This window comes from Haliotis rubra, unplaced genomic scaffold (genome assembly GCF_003918875.1).
Source record: "Haliotis rubra isolate DU_JTF1 unplaced genomic scaffold, ASM391887v1 Scf141, whole genome shotgun sequence".
Classification (NCBI taxonomy): Eukaryota; Metazoa; Mollusca; class Gastropoda; order Lepetellida; family Haliotidae; genus Haliotis; species Haliotis rubra.
In genome coordinates this window covers 178,760-199,704 of record NW_025765348.1, presented here as the reverse complement: position 1 = coordinate 199,704, position 20,945 = coordinate 178,760, and the positions used below count along the sequence as shown (strand labels likewise).

The window sequence follows — 20,945 nt, the reverse complement described above, 5'->3', positions numbered from 1 at the left end:
ACACTTCATCCAGCTCGCTCCTTTCCAAACTGGCCGTGCAGTTACCTCCCTTAGGTATGCCTATCATCGTGGGTTTAAATCCCAGACCGCCCTGAATATGTACGTCTGTTTGCCAGCACCATGCCAACACTCTTGGGTTCAACCATAGTTGTAGACGTAATACAACTGCATCACTTAAGGATTCCCTCCATCATCAAGCTGACTCAAGAGTTAATGCAGCGTTAAGCAAAACAATCTCAATCATTCAGTCTCCCGTACCCACTCAACACGACCACTTCCTAATCAGTTATACTCTGCTTCAAGCTATGCATGTACATATCCGATTGGACCAGGGACAAAAAGGGTTAAAACAGCATCCCACACATACTCCATGTAATGCTGTTTTCCAACACGCTCAGCAACTTAGTTTAAGTCGCAAAAAGTAAGTTCGCCTCTTCTCAGACTTATTCCAATTATAAACAAGAAACGCTTTTCTAGCTGTACATGTTATTAAAGTGGTCGCCAGCCTGCATGTCGTCACGACCCTCTGTGTCAGTGTTTAACGGTAACTGCGGAGTACCAATAAACATGCACGCATTCTGTAACAGGAACCTGGATAACGAAGGAATATTCCGTTTCCCTAGCAACCGACTCTGCAGTCTGAGGGGAGTGAATCACCGTGAGGTATTGATTAAGCCAGAGTCGCCATTTTTCGTGGTTCCGATGTAAACAGAATGGGTAAAACAGGGTTGTCTCGTTGAAAAGGTATGTTTTATCTCCTTGTGCCACTTTCCTTGTGTGTAAATGCACGTGCATGTTGTATGTAGTTTGTGTTTGATAAGTATGCTGTATAGATCTTCAGTTTTCGTGATCATAGAATTTCAATCTTAATTACTTCAGTTGCGTTTGAGCGACCCGCGCAGGTTCCCCGATCCTGTAATACCGTCGTATTCTTTGTTTAAATCATTCTCAGCTAAGCTATTCCATGGCCTACAATAACATAATCTACACGTGCTGTTGTCATTAAACAGACAATGGAAGGTTTAGACTGGAAGGGTCGGAGGTTAAAGTACACATTTAGGAAACTTTAAAATGTCATATAATTTTTTAAGATGAAGAACTTACTACATCACATGACTAATTCGACTCCAATGATGAATGCTCATGCAGATATACAAATACATATCTCTTTGAAAGGTCGGAACTACAAATTAATTTATGAAAAGCCTCATCATCTTCGCTGCACGCACCATACGGGAGAGTTTGTGAATGTGCATTCATGCATTAACGAACGTGAATATGTCGTTCCTGTCGGCACCAATCGATGTGAAGGTATTCAAGTTCATTAATTACTTTAATTCATAAATTCTGAAGCTTCACCTCCTTTAAACTTCCTTGATCACCGGTGGACTGAACTGATTGGTTTGTGTTAACTGATTGCTATAATGAAGAGTCACCAGGGGAGCTGCCTTATAACGAGGGTTATTTATACTGTTATAATGCTGTACACCCGAGGTGGTCAGAACGTTAACTTCTGGTGGTTTGGGGCAAGAGAAAACATATAATACTATGAGTTCGTTTGCCGATAAAAGGTATTGGTATGAATTATGTGTAGTTTTCCTATTCCGAGTGATTTTGGGTTATTATTAATGGCCACAGTCAGCAGTATTCACAGTATTTGATGGCGGCATGTGTAAAAGCCGGTCCGACGATGGACGAGGAATTACCGAGCCTGGCCTCTTGATGTATTTACATATTTAGTGAAGGACATACTCTGTCTCCGAGTCCCTGTAGAATAAATAGGAGTTCTACTCAAGTCAAGAATAACTTTGCAAGTCAAGATTGCTGCATCTATTTGAAATAAGTATTGTTTGGGGTTTCACTTGGATTATTTCTAAGAAAGATAAGTTTATATCCAGAAACTAAATGTCAGTCTGCATGTGACATAACAAAAAACGGTCACAGTTTAAAAAAAACAACAAATAAATAAAGAAAGAAAAAACCCAAAACAACAACAAAAAAAAAAAAAAGAAAAGAAAAAGAAAAACCCAACACCCCCACCCCCACCCCCAACAACAAACAAAACAAAAACAACAACAAACAAACAAAAAGCAAAACAAAAAACCCAAACGGTTTAGCTAAACTAAACTGAACTACACGTTTAAAACTAGAGGGACATATTTACAAGGTTCTTTTCTCAAGTTGCACTAAATCTATTTTCGGCATTTCTGTCAATATGAAGGGGAGTTAACGTTGCTTTCACGATTACTACACTTTGATCACGCACATGTGTGTGTCTATCTGGTTTTGAAGTGCCAGCCCACTGAAATACGAAGGTGCAGTTTAGCATGTTCGATACTCCATTTAGACACAGTCAACTGACTCCGACACATGTCATCGTATCCCAATTGCGTAGATTGATGCTCATGCTGTAGATGACTGGATTGTCTGTTCCAGACTCGATTATTTACAGACAGCCGCCATATAGCTGGAATAAATAATCGAGTCTGGACCTGACACTCCAGTGATCAACTGCATGAGCATCGATCTGCGCAATTGGGAACCGATGACATGTGTCAACCAAGTCAGCGAGCCTGACCACCCAATCCCGTTAGTCGCCTCTTACGACAAACATGTATTGCTGGAATATTGCTAAAAGCGGCGTAAAATAATACTCACGCACGCTTTTGTGCGTAAACGTCACAGTCATCAGTGGTGAGTTTTGTTTTACGCCGCTTCCAACAATATTACAACCCAGAAACGGGCTTCACACATTGTAGCTATATGGAGAATCGAACCAGAGCTGTGCGTGATGAGCGAACGCTTTACCACTAGGCTACCCACAGCCCCATCTATTCAAAGACTACAAATGTTATGATCGGAATTTGATGTCTCCGCGGGATTCGCTACATCTGGAAATTTTCAGTTCTATGGAGATTGTACACTTCAACAATCCCCTTGAAAATATAAACATGCCAAAGGTAGCTTACCGAAAACCTAATTACCACAGCAAGCCCATATCTCTCTACAGGAAGCTTGCCAGACAGCCATAGCAACGTTGATGGGAAAGGAGTATTTGTAGCTTGCGATTGCATCATGGGAAAAGAAATAGCTCTTACTGGCCAGTAAGTTTATTTGCGTTCAATCATAAGTCTGGCGTGTATGAAAACGGATTAGTTTATTAGTTTATTTTAGGTATGACAGAATGTGATCATGAGAGACACATTGAATATTATTTCTCAATACTCAAGTGCTGTTTCCTCAAATTACCGATGTGATGTTCACCCACTCCATGTACGTATCTACGATGTTTGTCGAACTGCGCTGGTGACTCAAGTAGAGAATTCCTTGATGTGATGTTGATGGAATATTGCTGAAACGACGTAAAACCGCACTCACTCACTCACGCGAATGTTGATAGATGTATACATATCTGGGAAGTGAGTTTGATACACTATAGCGGCCATCTGTAAACCCGTCATTCATGCAGGAGCGACGCTATAGATAAGATTAATATTTCATTAAAGTCTCACCTCACTTAACGTGTTCATAAAATACAAAAACATACAATACACTCAGGGGTATGAGAGACTAGAAGACATAATAAAACATTTTTATATTTTTTTATACTAGATCTATATTGTAATGCATTGCTTTACGTAAACGGATGGGCGACTCGCAGTGACATGTGTTCACTATTTGTATGGGGTAGTTGGGTAGCCTGGTGGTTAAAAGCGTTTGTTTGCTTTAAGACATCGGTTCGATTCCCAAATGGGTACAATATGTGAAACCATTTCTGGTGTCCTCCGATGATCGTGATATTGCTTGAATATTAGAAAAAAGCGGTGTAAAATCATACTCACTCACTCACTCACTAGTTGTTGAACATCGATTCGATACATCGCTACGTTAAGATTTACAAAGAACTCAGGGTCAAGCAGATCACAACCGGAGCTTATCTGGGATTCGAACAACGACCATCTATGTATTTCTTGCATGGTCAAAGAGTGAGTGAGAGAGTTTAGTTTTACGCCGCTTTTAGCAATATTCCAGCGATATCACAGCGAGGAACACCTGAAATGGGCGTCACACATTGTACCCATGCAGGGAATTGAACCTGGGTCTTCAGCGTGACGAGGAAGGCGTTTCTGAACCTCATCTTCCGGCTTCCACAAAAGATTCTATATCCTTTTTGAAAGCTTACATATTCTTCACTTCAGCGCGTGATAATTGACAATATTCACTTTTAAACTTCAATATTTGTGTTACCATCCGCCCTGAGCCAATCTCGCCAAACAAGCGCCTCTCCTCATGTCTTCGTTCCGCAAACATGTCAAAGGGAAATGTTTGGCACAAACTGTATTGGTCTTCTCTCGTGAATGACCTGTGTACACATGGTTATTGAATAGTCGCTCCAAATCGACCCCCTGTGTCTGTGTGACGTCATAATGCTTCAGAAATACACCTCAGAACCGTCCCCATAACTATGTTACCAGTGCCTAATCAATTTAGGAAATTGAATTCTTTATCGGGAGATCACAGCGTGTAGTGGTAATCGGGTTTCTCTGTTCCCGTGTTCCTCTCATGTACCGCTGCAGTGTCGGGGTCGATCGGAGACGAGTTGCCACAGGATATCGAAGGGGGAATTATATGACGCTTGTTTCAACTGAATAACATACGTCGGAATTAGTTGGTAACTAGTGGCTGCGTTTTGGCGAAGGGTTTCGCGTTTATGTATGTATGTACATGTATGTATGAGTCAGTGTATGAAATAAGGCCCGCCCGACCGCCCGAGACGGTCTAGATTTCTGACGGACGGTCTAAATTTACAGCTAGCCAGCCCGATGGTCTGGTAAAAATGTTAGATGTTCCATACATCTGAGTAAATTCACCATATTTGGTCTGGTTAAATCCATTTTGGGCTGGTAACATTTTGAAGTTACCAGCCCTGATGTCTGACTGGAGTTTTGGCTTATTTCATCACTGTATGAGTGCGTGCGTGCGTGCGTGCGTGCGTGCGTGCGTGCGTACGTGCGTATGTGTGTGAGTCGCACTGCAAACAGCGTAAAAGCACACTCAGAAATTATTAAGACTCACTGAGCGCGTTATCTTCGCAATGTAGAGATATAACGTCCCCTATGAATAGTTTGTATCATAGTGAAACGGCTTCAATTAGGACAATACCGGGACAGCGGTAATTAAGGCGTTTGCTCGTCGCGCCAAAGCCACGTTCGATTCCTCACATGAGTACAATGTATTAATCCCATTTCCAGAGTCCCCAGCGGTGTTGACGTTCAAGTATTGCAAAGAGCCGTGTAAAAATATACTCACTCTCTCCAGACTGTGCCATTCCTGTCAAATTCGTCCGAAAAAACGAATTCTGAATTTACCATGTTGAAGTCATGTCTTCTTCATTTTTTCAAAAGATATGTCAGAAACGTCATGTGTATGTTTGCACTATACGTTCCCGTGTAGCATCTGCTCTCTACGTTACGCCGATACAAGGGTTCGGTAAGGCAAACTGTAGCGCAAGAGGGTTGCGCAACAGAGAGAAAATGACCAGTCTTCCTATATGCGCGCGCAGCATATACGAAGACTGGTCATTTTCTCTCTGTTGCGCAGCAACAAACAAATAAAAACACTCTCCCAAACAAAGTAAACACTGGTGATATGGGAACATAGTGAATGCAAACACGTGAAGCACTGACGACAATTCAGAAGAAGATTTACTTTTCTTAAATGACGTGGACAACATCGATGACTGTCCTACTTAATTCATTATTCACAGTCATGGTCCAATCAGATTCCAGCCCCAGAATGGAGTGTTCATGACACTCTGTTGTTTGTGGGATGATGCGAGAAGTTTGGACCGTGTGATCAGAATCGATGGCCCGGCGGACTGTCACGGAGCTCGTGATATCAACCACTGTATATATTTTATCTGTCCCTGATTCGTTTTACCTGGTTTTATATAAGTTACGACGTAAATTTCTTTTGTTCGCCGAACTGTAGTGCTGTTCCAAATTCACCCGGGCTGTGGAGTAGCCTAGTGGGTAAAGCGTTCACTCGTCACGCCAAAACCCCCGAGTTCGATTCCCCACATGGGTACAATATGTGAAGCCCATTTCTGCGACCCATGATATTGCTGGAATATTGCTAAAAGCGGAGTAAAGCCATACACACTCACTCACTCACTTACGTATGATATAAATACAGTTATTCAACCTGAACACGACATTACAGTGTGTCAAATTCATGCGCTTGCGACCTTTCTCTCTTCTATGTGACATTCAACGGCCTACGCCAACATCAACATCCTAAGGTCAGACTCTGTGTAATGTAACGACACTGACAGAAACCTAGCCACGCGAGTAATCATGGAAAGTGGAGTGTAACTGGGGTGAATTTCTCATATATTGTCACGACTGGCCACATATGCTTGGTCTCTTCCTACCGTCTCTGTGAGATGTAGTTATCGATTTATCTACGTTATCGTGGTCTTTGGTGTAGTCATTTGTGATTTGTAATTTGTGATTAGTGCTTCCCCATGCTGTTATTCCTTGGTTGTTATGCACACGAGATTTTTCGTTTCTGCGTATATTTATTTGTCGGTTTGTTGGTTCCACTTTTTTGAGAGTTTTTGCTTCTCTTTGAGATCAAATATATTCGGTTTTTGTCATCAAATTGCTTTCTTGTAATCTTCTAAATGATTTATTGCACTTTTTATATCGATATTTCCTGATGAAAGGGTGATAAAGGCGTGTTATTGCGTTATGTAGCACTACTATCAATCATGTTCACGAGTCGAGTTTAGATAAACACACGAATAGATCAATCGAACCTTTGTAATTTAGAAATCTTTAAAAGTAATTAAACGATGCTGCAGTTCTGAATCAAAACACACATCATGAAAATTAAGACATTAATCAAAATGTTAGGGCATCTTCTGAATCTGTTATACGTGGTTTTTAATGAACCCCATTTTCATAATGCTTGTTTTTCAGATTTAACCCTCGGATATATGGGAAGTACCTTTCAAGATGGCATTTGATAAAGACCGAGTATTATCTCTGCAACTGGTTGGAGGTCGTGTTCTGATTGTCATAATCATTGCTATCATCGTTACTAACCTTTCTCTCATCGCTTCCATATTGTGGTCATCAAAGCTTCGATGTCGTCTACGGAATCTCGCCATTTGCTGTCTGTCCGCCTCAGACCTTCTCCTAGGCTTGTTCGGGGCGTCTCTCATCGCCGACAGGTATATCAGGAATGACTGGGTGCATGGTTGTGTCACTCAGTTGGTTATGTTCGTGTTCATGAATCACTCCCAGGAGTTTGTGGCCACGTGGTATATCGTCCTGCTCAACATTGACTACATCATGCGACTATTTAACATCAACACAACAGTGTTATCGTCCCCCGTCAAAACACTTCTGTACGTTGTACTCTTGATACTCCCGTGGGCTGCAATGTGCGCTGTGGTCATTCCGATATACTCCTTCCGAATACACCCGAATGTTCGCGAAATGTGGCGACCCGATTTCTGTCCTCCAATCATCCCTTACAGTCCCTTTGCAACCATGACAACGCTTGGTTTCTTCGTCCCAGCTGCCATTATAATACTCACGTCAATTGTCATGGTCGTTGCTCATATCATTCAAAAAATGAAACTAGGTGAATCCAATATGGCCGCCAATTTCATTGGTATCCGAGACTCTCCTACCGAGACTCTTAGCAGTACAGTAGAACACCCCATGTGTTTCATCATTCCCGGAATACTAACAGTTGCGTTACATCTGCCCTTGAGTATATTTCATCTGACTCCAGGTGTGTGGAACAACTATGAACGTGGACTAACGTTATGGATTGCGCTTCTGATAATACGCGTCTCCAAGGCGATGTTGGTGCCAGTGTCGTGGCTTACCATTCCCGACATTAGAGCGGAAGTGAAGACCAGTTTCACGTGCATGTGCTGCACCAGACAAGCTTCGGGCGAGGGTAACGGACATGCCACCTACAGACGATTTACAGATGACCAGACAACTCATAATGACGACCCAGTTGTAACAATCTCATGTCGATGATTGACCAGCAGGAACTGTCTTCCTGATTATAGTGCAAACCTTATCGAATTTTACCGGTGCCATCTTGAAAAGGTTTAATTAACAGGATGGTGGCATTTGTAGTGTGGTGTGTACCTATCAACAATGGAAACAAATGCCGGCAAACAGGGTTAAGAGTCACCGAAACATGCAGCCCAATCGACAGTATTTGTATTTCATTATAACTCTGTTGTATTTACCTTTGTTTTATGCGATGAAGAGTTCCATGAGTTACCATTATTATACCATACTTTCAGCAGGTTGGCACTATGGATGTTTCATTATTTTTCTCCTTTTCCTCATACGATGTTCTTTATCTGTCTCTCGCACGTATACTTAACGATGTGATTGTAAATATAATTTTAAGAATCTTTTATGTTTAATTAATAATTTAATTGTAAGTATATGTATGTGTTCAGCGTCTGACTGACCACAGACTCACCCATCTTGACCACTGAAGACGATATGACCAGCCAAAACGTACGACACAGGTTTACATAAATTTGCAGGTGGAACTTATCACTAAACACAAGGCTTCATGCAATGGTCACATTCGCATGTCCGGCTATTGATCGACTGTCAAATAATGCTAAAAATACTGGAATTAAAGCTTGCTGTGAACATAATTTATTTGATTAGTGAACTTGAAAAAGTCCCTGTGAAGAGAGAGATTAAGAACTTCTTGACTACGTGGAAGGGAAAGCAATTTGGTTAAGAGACAGACTAAATTGTTACATAGTGTCGTTGTCAGTGGATTCTACTCTAGACGCGCACCCACAAGGTACATGGTCAGTAGGTATTTACTATTAGAAGTAAATCTGAAACATTACAGCTGCTGTATATGGATTGTTATAACGCAACTATCAATATGTGTCTATGACAAGCAATAACCAATCAGCACTGATGCTAACTGCCAACGAGTGTGGAATGAACGCTTAGTCCAAGATCAAAAGCAGTGCCATTGAAGAGCCATACCTTGACTAAAAAAGATATCGACACAAGATTTTGCATAGATGTCTGTTGTCCCAGTGGTGCCTAGTTCTAGAATTTGTAAGTCTGCCTATGCCTAATAGTGGCATTGTGTAATTTCGGCCATCGTTAAGTTTTCAATGGCATGTGGTGTTCGTGGGACTTCCATACAATATGCTCATTTTAACAGGTTATTATCAATCTGTCCAACAATCTGAAGCCTGGATGAATCATTATTAGGGTTTTCGTAACGCCTGAACAACGAATTGTAATGCGTGAGAAATACAATGTACATGTGGAGTGAGTAAGTGAGTGAGTTTAGTTTTACGTCGCTTTTAGCAATATTCCAGCAATATATCAACGGTGGACACCAGAAATGGGCTTCACACATTGTACCCATGTAGGGAATCGAACCCGGGTGTTCGGCGTGACGAGCGAACGCTTTAACCACTAGGCTACCCCGCCGCCCCGTACATGTTGACGTGTGCGGTTGGCGGCGTCCATTTGTTCCAGCGTTCTGTGTTCACGTCACTTGAACGTCGCTGGTTGTTGTATTTGCACCTATATTATCACGTCATACTCGACCATAACGTTTTACGTTGGTCCGCATAAATCCACTGTATTATCTCTCATATCTCATTAAAATCAGATAGTTAACGTCTATCCTCCGAAGAGGCAATTCTAGATAAGCGGACAGTAACTACCCAAGTCTGTTATTTATTATTTTTTAGAAATTATCATTTGAACTATTATTATTTTCACCTTAGAAACTTGAGCAAGTCTATGCGATGCCTGTCAATGTGAAGGTAGGAGGACACCATCACAGAAGGTCGTGTCAAACGATCCCCTGAGTGAACTTTGACCCCAATCCAGGGTGTGTGTTATGTTTCAGCCAATCAGTTGTCAGATTTATGAAACAGTTCATCGTCATTTCCGATCAGCAGAAGAAAACTTACACAGAACACATATACGCCTCTTTCGGTATATTGGCAAGGCTCTACAGACGAAAGAATATATATGAATTATTCAAAGCACTAAAACAGCGCGAGAATAGCAACTCGGCGCTGATTGGCTGATTAGAAAGGTCATCTCACGTGACCACCCTCGCAATGCCCTTCACGCAGAGAGATACCCGAGTGAACATTTTATCTAATGAGGCTGATAATATGTCCATTCGCCACCACAATCGGCATTTCAGAATGGACGTTATCATGTCAGTATCTCTGCTACGACCTTGTCAGTCTGTGGTTATGCTGATAAGAGTAATATTTATAGTTTCAGTCGAATCGGGTTCAAAATGGCGAATGGGGCAATGGTAATTATCTCTAAGAGTGGCGATATTATGCTCTGGGTAATTGGGGATGTCATAAGTGGCCTTGCATTAAGATGCAATCAAATAGGCATTCGTTACCTTCTTCCAGGACAAGCCGAATACCGATTTACGGAAAGAGGAGAGTGGTGACGGTTGCCTTCTTGCACTTTACGGAAAGGGGCGAGTGGTGACGAATGTCAAATAGGGAAACTAGTTATCTCCCTTGTCCTATCTCCCAACATCACGACCTGGTTGTTCATTCTCTTGCATGAAAAATATGATGATACTTCTGTCCAAATTATTGATAATATATGTATATAATGAACTATAATGAACTATATATGACTGACTGATTTTTCAGATTTTAAAGTTTTTGATTGTTTAAATGTTTTTCTTCACAAGCAGAATCTCCATTGTTGGCGATGACGTCATCGGTATCGTTCCTCGTTAGACTAGCTGTTGCTGTGCAATATTTTCTTGTAGTTACTCAGTACATATATTGTGAGAACGTTTGACAGACATTCTCAAGTTGTAAAATAATGAGCGTATGAAAGTTTTTGGTTGGAGGTACTTCAAGAATGAAATATATGTTGATATGTTTGTCAAGTTGTTGACACCTGCTCATTCCTGTTTCCCGTACGGTGACATGTGTACAGGTATTGGAGAATAAACTATTACTGAGTATTTTGATACAAGAATTGTCAGCTTTTGTGTTATTACCACACCCTGTATGGTATCTTCTACTACCTGCTTCTTGAAGGATTTTACATATTAACTATGTGTAACTTTCATTCCCGGACATCCATTATAGTAACCAGGGCATCGAACCGAAGACCGGATGGTCGGTTGGGTGGATAGCTTAGTGTCAAATGAGTTAGCTCAACACGCCAAAGACACATGGCTCGTTCCCCATGTGGAGGTCATTTCTCATGTCCACGGTCATGGTAGACGAATGGTTAAAGCTTCACCTCGTGACGCCGAACGTCGTGTTCGATTCCCACCACGGGTACATGCTGAGTAAGAACCATACTTTCAGACTGTAATGCGGTATGTTAAGATAAAACTTGTGTCAACAGAACAACGATCAATCTATTTAGTTGCATAGACATTCGTATTGTTTAGTATCCAATGTCGTTGAAGTAGCACTGAGATACTAACCTGTGATGAATACTAACCCTCTCACCATTTGTCGTATTTCCTCCAAAACACCTCCCGGTATTCAGACATAATAATGACATGGTGTTTACTGGAGACCAAGCTATGCTTCGAGTCTGCTTTCGGCGCAGCGTCTGTTAGATCAACTACTGTTGTCTAAGATTCACCTACTAACAGCACGTTTGTGATGGCACGCCTGGCGAGTCTCTAGCATTCTGATCAAGTTTTGGGACCCGTGAAGATCCGGGTTAGAATATTGATCTTCAGTAACCCATGCTTGTCGTAAGAGGCGACTAACGGGATCGGGTGGTCAGGCTTGCTGACTTGGATGACACGTGTCATTGTTTCCCAATTGCGCAGATCGATGCTCATGCCTTTGATCAATGGATTGTCTGGTCCAGACTCGAGCATTTACAGACCGCCGCCATATAGCTGGAATATTGCTGAGTGCGGCATGAAACTAAACTCACTGACTCACTCACTGATCAAGTATTGGGACTCGAACCTCCGTACTTCCGACACTGTTTATAAGTTACAAAAGACCATTTACCATAGCTATCAAAATGATTTTGCTCGAGGTCAACAGTAACCCGTACTGAGCGTTTTTGAAACCTTCAGGATGACATTTATAGAAAGGAAAAGGTCAGTTCCACATTCTGAACTGATGACTGGATGCAGAGGAAGAATAATGGTCCACATTATCTCCGATTTGTCATTATCTCGAAGTCAACTGCATACGAGCCGTCGTGACAGGATTGCAATATAGCTGATTGCGGCTGAAAAAACCCCTCGTCGTTCACCTTGCTGAGGATGTATAAGATATATATATATAGCGGCTGAATAAAAACTCGCCGTTCACCTTGCTGAGGATGTATAAGATATATATCTAAGCGGCTGAATAAAAACTCGCCGTTCACCTTGCTGAGGATGTATAAGATACATGTATATAAATATATATATTAATTACATCATGCAAGTTAACTTTAGTGAAATGTATTTCTTTTCAAAACCAGCGCTTTGAATATGACACCAAACTTATCCAAATAGTCACAATCGAAAATATTTCGAATTCTGTTTCAAATTGTCAAATTCAGTTTGAAATTTGAGTAAGAAAAGAAATACATTTCACTTAAGTTAACTTGCATAATGTAATTGTTTTCATCAGAATCCGTCACAGATGATATCTCCACGTATCGGAGCTTATTATGTCATTACAACCACAGTGAATGGTGTGACGCTGTTTGGCGAGTGCCGCTGACCTATGGTATTTCAAGGAATGTCACAGCCAACTAACACCGGTTTCAACATTATAGCAATGATCTCAAGCGTGTATAATTAGTGGACGTGTTGGGCTTGACGCCAGTGTAACAGTGTTTCTGAATATCAGGGCGTGGCAGTGTGATGGCGAAGGAAAAGTGAGCAAGTGAGTTTAGTTTTACGCCGCTTTTAGCAATATTACAGCAATATCACGACAGGGAACACCAGAAATGGGCTTCACACATTGTACGCACGTGGGGAATCGAACCTGGGTCTTCGGGGTTAGACCTCTGAAGATCCGGGTTAGAATTGATCTTCAGCAACCCATGCTTGTCGTAATAGGCGATTATCGGGATCGGGTGGTCAGACTCGCTGATTTGGTTGACACGTCACCGTATCCCAATTGAGTAGATCGATGCTCATGACGTAGATCGCTGGATTGCTTGGTCCAGACCCGATTATTTACAGACCGCCACCATGTAACTGTAATACTGCTGAGTGCGGCGTTAAACAGCAAACCAACCAACATCGGCGTGAGGCTACCGAAGGAAAACCCCAACGTAAAGTAGGTCAGAGATGGTGATGACAAACCTACAAACATAATTAGTGCGATTCTTGGGTTCGAACCCCGGTCATAGGTTTCTGGTACACCTGAGGGACGCAATTCTGCACAAACCGGAAAAGAGCCGCTTCGGATGAATAGGGCAATCGCTTACCCTTGGGGTAAAGACGGGTTATAATTACTTTAAATTATCACATCCTTGTCGTCGGTTCTATGTCTTCGGTGTTATTGAGTACAAAGTATAGTGGCACGACCTGATTCTCGACTATGAACAAAGAAAAAATACAAAAATACCAGAGCCTCAAAGAGTGACGAAAATTGTCCTGTGGGAGACTCTTCGGACTTCAAAGAAGTACGCACCAACAAAATCAATGTGAAAACCCTATTAGTTAATTGAGTCCAGGCGTCTTGTCTAGATCTAGCCCATTCCAGCCAAACTCCCCAGTTCAATGAATACAGTGTCTTTCCGTGACACAAAGACAGAAATGTCTTTTTGCAAAACCTGAGGTAAAACTGTTTTTCAAGCACCGTTTGGCAACAGTTCCCGTCTCATAGTTGGTTCGCACCAGCTCATGGTATAGAATGGTTTTACAGATTCCTTATAAGTGTGGAAAGGGGCGGCGGGGTAACCTAGTGGTTAAAGCGTCCGCTCGTCACGCCGAAGACCCAGGTTCGATTCCCCACATGGGTACAATGTGTGAAGCCCATTTCTGGTGAACCCTGCCTTGACATTGCTGGAACATTGCTAAAAGCAGCGTAAAACCAAACTCACTCACTCACTCACTATAAGTATGGAAAGGGGTTTGTCGCTTAAATATATTTGAATGTGTGGATAATTTTCGTGCGTGTACTTAGAAGTTTCGTGATGTTTCAGAGTGACATTTCCAAGATCTGGCGCAAAACTTTGTCCTTATCACAGGGTTAAGAACACTTTTAGGACATCTAATTGAAAGTCAAACTGGATTAAATGGCGTATCCACTTTGTCGTTCGTCTGTCGAAAACATCTGCTCTCCAGTAACAACTGGACCAAAGAAAGTGAAACTCCACACGCTTGCTCCCATCAGTGATGCCTTCTGTATTACTCAATATAAATTATGTCCGAATATAAATATCAACATGGCTCCCACGGCAGCCATATTGAAAAACATATTTACGCTCCTTACGCGTCCACTATTGTGCAATTTTGGAGGGTGAGTGTGTGAGTTTAGTTTTACGCCGCTTTTAGTACTTCACACATTGTACCTATGTGGGGAATCCAACCCGGGTCTTCGGCGTGACGAGCGAACGCTTTAACCACTAAGCTACCCCACCGCGCCTTTGGAGGGACATTTGGTACTATCTACTTATAGTGGAGCAATTTTTTCCAAATTATACACATCGCTATATGTATTTGGTTCAAGGTACCATATGCACGGGGACATTAGACTCACCACTGTATAGCGATTCGCACTTTTCCATGTTTCTTGTATATGACAATATCACCATTTCCACAACAACACGATTCAGGGGAAGTAACAATTTCTCAGTCTGAGGATGAGTGACACTGATTTTAAATGGAGGTAAAAATATCTTGATGTTGATTGGAAGAAAAGAGGTTGTTACAGTTTGTGTTAATATTGATCTGCGGGTTAATTTGGTTTCATTCTGAGTATTGATTGTAATAATCATACGTGATCATTGAATTAGATCATTTTGATCAGGACAGTTTTCACTCACCTCGCTAGTTACCAGGACGGGCTATGTTAAAACTTTGTAAATAAATACTTTTAAAATCGATACAGAATTAAAGCATGAATCGATACACGGGTAGCCATATCGTATACATGTATAAACGATACATCGTGAAAAGCTAATAATTTAAGTATGTTAACATTGATTTGTATGATTTTAGAAATAACTGACGCACACACATCAGCTCTTCGTAATCTACACATACAATGCTTAATAAGTTAGTCAGAAGCCGAATTGATGTCAATATGTAATAACAAATATCCGGAACACACTATAACATACTTGACCTTTGGAACAATCACAAGAATGAATGAGTCATTATGGAGAATAGCTGCCTTGTAAACTATATGGTCAATTATCAGCTGCTTGTGCATGAAAAGCAAGATCCTCTCAGTCGACTCCCTACATTATTGGTGAGATTTTGATATTTGTGTTGTATGCAAGTAGTCTTAGGACCACGGACATGTTCACGTCAAGCTTGTATTCTCAGAGGTCAGAGTAAGATCTTCTCCTTGGACTGTCAACAGTATTGGTGAGATTTTGATATTTATGTTGCATGCAAGTAGTCTTAGGACCATGGACATGTTCATGTCAAGCTTGTATTCTCAGAGGTCAGAGTAAGATCTTCTCCTTGGACTGTCAACAGTATTGGTGAGATTTTGATATTTATGTTGCATGCAAGTAGTCTTAGGGCCAAATGGACATGTTCACGTCAAGCTTGTATTCTCAGAGGTCAGAATAAGATCTTCTCTTTGGACTGTCAACAGTATTGGTGAGATTTTGATATTTATGTTGCATGCAAGTAGTCTTAGGGCCAAATGGACATGTTCACGTCAAGCTTGTATTCTCAGAGGTCAGAGTAAGATCTTCTCCTTGGACTGTCAACAGTATTGGTGAGATTTTGATATTTATGTTGCATGCAAGTAGTCTTAGGGCCAAATGGACATGTTCACGTCAAGCTTGTATTCTCAGAGGTCAGAGTAAGATCTTCTCCTTGGACTGTCAACAGTATTGGTGAGATTTTGATATTTATGTTGCATGCAAGTAGTCTTAGGGCCAAATGGACATGTTCACGTCAAGCTTGTATTCTCAGAGGTCAGAGTAAGATCTTCTCCTTGGACTGTCAACAGTATTGGTGAGATTTTGATATTTATGTTGCATGCAAGTAGTCTTAGGGCCAAATGGACATTCATGTCAAGCTTGTATTCTCAGAGGTCAGAGTAAGATCTTCTCCTTGGACTGTCAACAGTATTGGTGAGATTTTGATATTTATGTTGTATACAAGTAGTCTTAGGACCATGTACATGTTCATGTCAAGCCTGTATTCTCAGAGGTCAGAGTAAGATCTTCTCCTTGGACTGTCAACAGTATTGGTGAGATTTTGATATTTATGTTGAATGCAAGTAGTCTTAGGACCACGGACATGATCATGTCAAGCCTGTATTCTCAGAGGTCAGAGTAAGATCTTCTCCTTGGACTGTCAACAGTATTGGTGAGATTTTGATATTTATGTTGAATGCAAGCCTGTATTCTCTGGATGGCAGTAAATCTGAGTCTGCTTCACGTTCCAAAACAGTTTGAAAGGAATATTGTGTTGCAGCAACAACACTTCAGTCAATCTGAGATTTTGCAGGACGCGCTCCACTGATTGCAGGTTACAGTTTAGCAGTTTAACATTTCCATTGTATTGTTTTTAGTTATTCTAAACATTGAAGTGCACTGACGTTCTCAATATGTGATCACGACACGTCTAACAGAATATGTACGGTATGTGTCTGCCTGTCTGTCTGTCTGTGTTTGCGTGCGTATTGATCACGTAATGAGATGAATACATTCTCACTATATATACGTCAGTGAGCGCCTTGGAAATAACACACAGCCACCAAGTAAACCTGTCTCCTGATATCTGAACAGACAACCTATACAAGAGAGTTATGTGAAAACAAAGCTGATTATCAATTAATTAAACATTCCAGTTATACTGCTTGGTTCTCGGAACAATCCTTTGATCTTGCAAAATGAAGCTAATTTGGCCTGTCTCTGATTGTTAAAGGACCGTGCCATGTATTCATATAAGCTTCAACACACAATGACTACAATAATAGCATCGAAGACATACAATCTCAGATTAAAGGTTAGATAGGTGTGTGTCCCTGTGTGTGTTGTGTATGTAGGTAGGTAGGTGCGTGCGTGTGTGTGTGGAATGGGGAGGGGCAAACTTCATTGTAAAAAAGGGTTTTGATCCTTAATGCAAACCTAAACCCGTTCCTTGACCCTTGTTTGTTTAAATTCTATTGTGGCAAACTATACACGTTTACAAATAAGACACATCTAACATCTAAACGTGTTTACATTAGGGGAATGTTGTGTTTAGACCGAGACGATAGCTCATTTCAAGTGTTTCGAGCATAAACGTGGTTAGCCAGGAGACACGAATTGTTTACTTCGGTCAGTATTTAAGCACATTCCTAAGCATGTTTTGTATGTGTTTAGATTCTGACAGATATTTCACATAGGTACAATGTGTGAAGCCCTTTTTTAGTGTTCCCCGCCGTGATATTGCTGGACTATTACTAAAAGGGGCGTAAAACCATACTCATTCACTCACTCACTAACATATATTTCATTTACTCATTTAGGTGGTTAAAAATTATGGTTGCATTATTCATGAAAAATCTGAATTTCACAGTTAGAAACAACCACATCAAGGTTTGTTGTAATTGTGTCTGACGACAGTCTGAAAACCAATTACACTTCAGTTCGTCCTTAAGGCACTTGCAATGTACCTTAATACGGGACTTCCACCGGCGTCCTTAGTGTCCCAGCTGGCTCGTCATACCTCTGGGGATGTGTTTGTTCACCATGAACTGATTGCCACATGTCCCGGAATAATCTGATGACATGTTCATTGAACTCAGGGTCACCGTAGGGCTGCTTCTTTGATACCATAATCCAATCCAAGTTATCATGATGGACTGACTGCACATCAGTTAGGTCAATATCGGGTTTCATTACACGGTGAATGATAGGTCTACATGCTACCTTTGGGGGAGAGGGCGTACCTAAGTTGGATAATTTGTGCCCAATCCATCATTTCATTTTCGAATAAAATATGTTACACCCCACAAAACCCCAAACAAAACAACAACAAAAAAACAACAACAAACAAACAAAACAAACAACAACAAACAAACAACAAAACAAAACAACAAACCCCAAACAAACAAGATTCAGGATGCTAACAAGGTATTTGTGATTTCAGGTAAGTTTTGATAACATATTTGAGAATATTGTTCAAAATAAATAAAAGTTATGAATCAACAACTAATTGAAATATTCATCGGGCGTTGTTGAGATGGTATTGCAGGTAATGTAAAATACACTGTCATATTTCAGCATATATTACAGTCAAATTTGAAATTAGTCATTTCGTGAAATGATTAAACCTTTCAGTCACTTATCTGCCAGTCATTTCCTAAATGACTTATCTGCCAGTCATTTCCTAAATGACTTATCTGCCAGTCATTTCAAGAAATGACGAAAGCTTTAGTCAAGTGATTAAAATTCTATTTTACATTTTGATTGTAACATACATACGACCTCCATCATGAGTGAATGAGTATGCTTTTACGCCGCTTTTAGCAATATTCCAGCAATATCGCGGTGGTGGACACCAGAAATGGGCTTTACTCTTTGTACCCATGTGGGGAATCGAACCCGGGTCTTCGGCGTGACGAGCGAACGCTTCAACCACCAGGCCACCCGCTCTATCATGACACTGACATGACGTGACAGAACTGAAATACTGTTTAAAGGAGCACTACACCCAAAACATTCCAACACGTCTCCCAGTCTTGTTGTACAAATTGCAAGGCACTGAGTAACACAATTGGGGCGGTGGGTTAGACTAGTGGTTAAATCGTGCGCTCTTCACGCTGAAGACCCGGGTTCGATTCCCCACTTGGGTGGGCACAATGTGTGAAGCCGTGATATTGCTGGAATATTGTAAAAAGCGGCGTAAAACTAGACTCACTCACGACACACTTAATAACGTTCCAGTATGTCATATTTCAGTCACAGTTCCTAGAAGAACCCGTCTCCTGTGGCTACATCCAGTACAGATTGAAGACAGCAGCACAATGGATGCCATTGGGCCGATAATCTTCATACTGATGGCTTTCGTCTTCATTGGTAACATCGGCTTGTGCGTCATCATTATCGCCTCCAAACGACTTCGTCAACGACTTCGATTTTGGTTCATCGTTGGAACAGCGGTGTGCGACATGTTGGCCGGAGTTACTCTGTGCCTCTGTGGAGTGCAGTATTACCAAGGAAACAGATACGATTGTACCTTTCTGATAATCCTCATGGCTTTTGTGTACTTCGGTATGCAATTTGTTAACTTGTGGTACCTTGTGGCACTGAATGTCGATTTCTGTGTGCGTTTGTGTCGACCCCGCTTGCCAAGGTTATCGCAATGTGGAAGGATCCTTCTGTACTTGACCTTGGCCCTTGTCCCCTGGGCGGCCATGTTCCTAACTGTCACACCTGGTATAGCTTTAGGATTGCGCGATTATGTGAACGAAACATGGCAGTGTTCGTTTATACTAAGCTTAGAATCGGATATCCCGTTGAAAGTAATATGCTGCTTGTTGCCGCTATTGGTTATCATTGGTACTTTCATATACATGGTTTATAAACCCTGGGCCCTATCCCTACCAGGGTCGTATGTAAATATGACGACACAGCTGATTGAAGAGTCCGATGATGACGTCATTGAACCTCGTCGCTGTTTCATAATTCCGTGTATGGTTACTATTGCGTGCTCGGCTCCTTTTCAGATTTGGAAAATTATACCACCAGAGAGCCTTGATGTTGGTGGTTTTTATGAGACAGAGAGCGTTTTAATACTTATTCTTTTGTCTAAAGCTGCTATCTTGCCGTTTGTGTGGCTGATTTTGCCAAGCCTTAAAACGGAAATTAAATACATTTGCCTTAAGCGACAGGAAACAGGATTCGCCACCTACAGGCGATTTCCACAACAACACGATTCAGGGGAGGTAACAATTTCTCAGTCTGAGGATGAGTGACACTGATTTCCAGTGGAGGTAAACAGATCTGATGAAGATTCAGAGGCGGTGATATAATCTTACTTGAATGGATGACGGTAGATTATTCAGGGGAGGTAACTTCTCACTCTGATGAACAGCTTTGACTATTCTGGGGAGGCAACAACACGTCAAACGTCAAGGGAGGTAACCACGTCTCACGAATTACGTTGATTATTCCGGGAGGGATATCAACTTACTCTGATTCTCTCGGCCCGATCCGAGTGAACCCGAGTGGTGTAGTACTTTCCCCTCGGCAATAGATTTAAGAGGAGAAAAAGTGACAACTGTTCCGATTAACCGGCAAACACTACCATTAAAGTGCCTTGTTACATGACAGCTATCGTGTTGAAAGGCAGCATTATACTACCTAACGAATGTCTTTACACAATGAAATCTGATATTTGCGAGTTACACTACCTGGAGAATGGCTTTAGACAATATAAATCTTAGTTTAAAAAAAGAAAAGTGATATAAAGACAAAGTGATACACGAAAAAAAACCCGTTTCCCTATCAATCTTGATATAAAAGAATATCTGAAACGTACGATACATATTTCACATTCGTCATTGATGATATATATAGCTATCCTCCTTTGAAACTGGAACATGGTTGAAGCAGATCCAAGGGTGCCATTGTCGCTAGAGAACCTCAAGACAGAGTTATGGTTATGTCGATAGGTGCATTTGGTGTGTTCCCAATTCAGCATCCACGTCAACAGGGAGTTCGTTCTGATTGTGCCTCGAGAGTAAGACGATGATGATGAAC

General features: G+C 41.3%; 2 protein-coding genes across 5 annotated transcripts in view; one reads left to right on the top strand and one right to left on the bottom strand.

Annotated features, from left to right (window-relative positions):
* LOC124268980 overlaps nucleotides 1-7,484 on the bottom strand; it is a 29,216-nt gene extending 21,732 nt beyond the window's left edge. Inside the window, exon 1 of one of the 2 annotated variants that reach the window (XM_046704008.1) lies at nucleotides 7,110-7,484. In XM_046704008.1, the coding sequence (XP_046559964.1) occupies nucleotides 7,110-7,228 (119 nt within the window). In that variant the 5' untranslated portion in view covers nucleotides 7,229-7,484. The remainder of the gene's footprint in view (nucleotides 1-7,109) is intronic. The other variant, XM_046704007.1, reaches the window with a different exon arrangement.
* Nucleotides 546-20,513, top strand: LOC124268981. Of its 3 annotated transcripts, none has more exons than XM_046704011.1 (2): nucleotides 546-744; nucleotides 19,143-20,513. In XM_046704011.1, exon 2 carries the CDS (start codon nucleotides 19,208-19,210, stop codon nucleotides 20,156-20,158), a length of 951 nt encoding a protein of 316 aa, XP_046559967.1. In that variant the 5' UTR covers nucleotides 546-744; nucleotides 19,143-19,207; the 3' UTR covers nucleotides 20,159-20,513. The 3 variants fall into 3 exon arrangements, with proteins under 3 accessions (XP_046559967.1, XP_046559969.1, XP_046559968.1); XM_046704013.1 differs by lacking the exon at nucleotides 546-744 and adding an exon at nucleotides 7,138-7,237; XM_046704012.1 differs by lacking the exon at nucleotides 546-744 and adding an exon at nucleotides 15,404-15,481.
* The last annotated feature ends 432 nt before the right edge of the window (nucleotides 20,514-20,945 follow it).

Excerpts from the sequence above, each read along its gene's own strand:
- LOC124268981 (XM_046704011.1), top strand. The coding sequence starts at position 19,208 with ATGGATGCCATTGGGCCGATAATCTTCATACTGATGGCTTTCGTCTTC.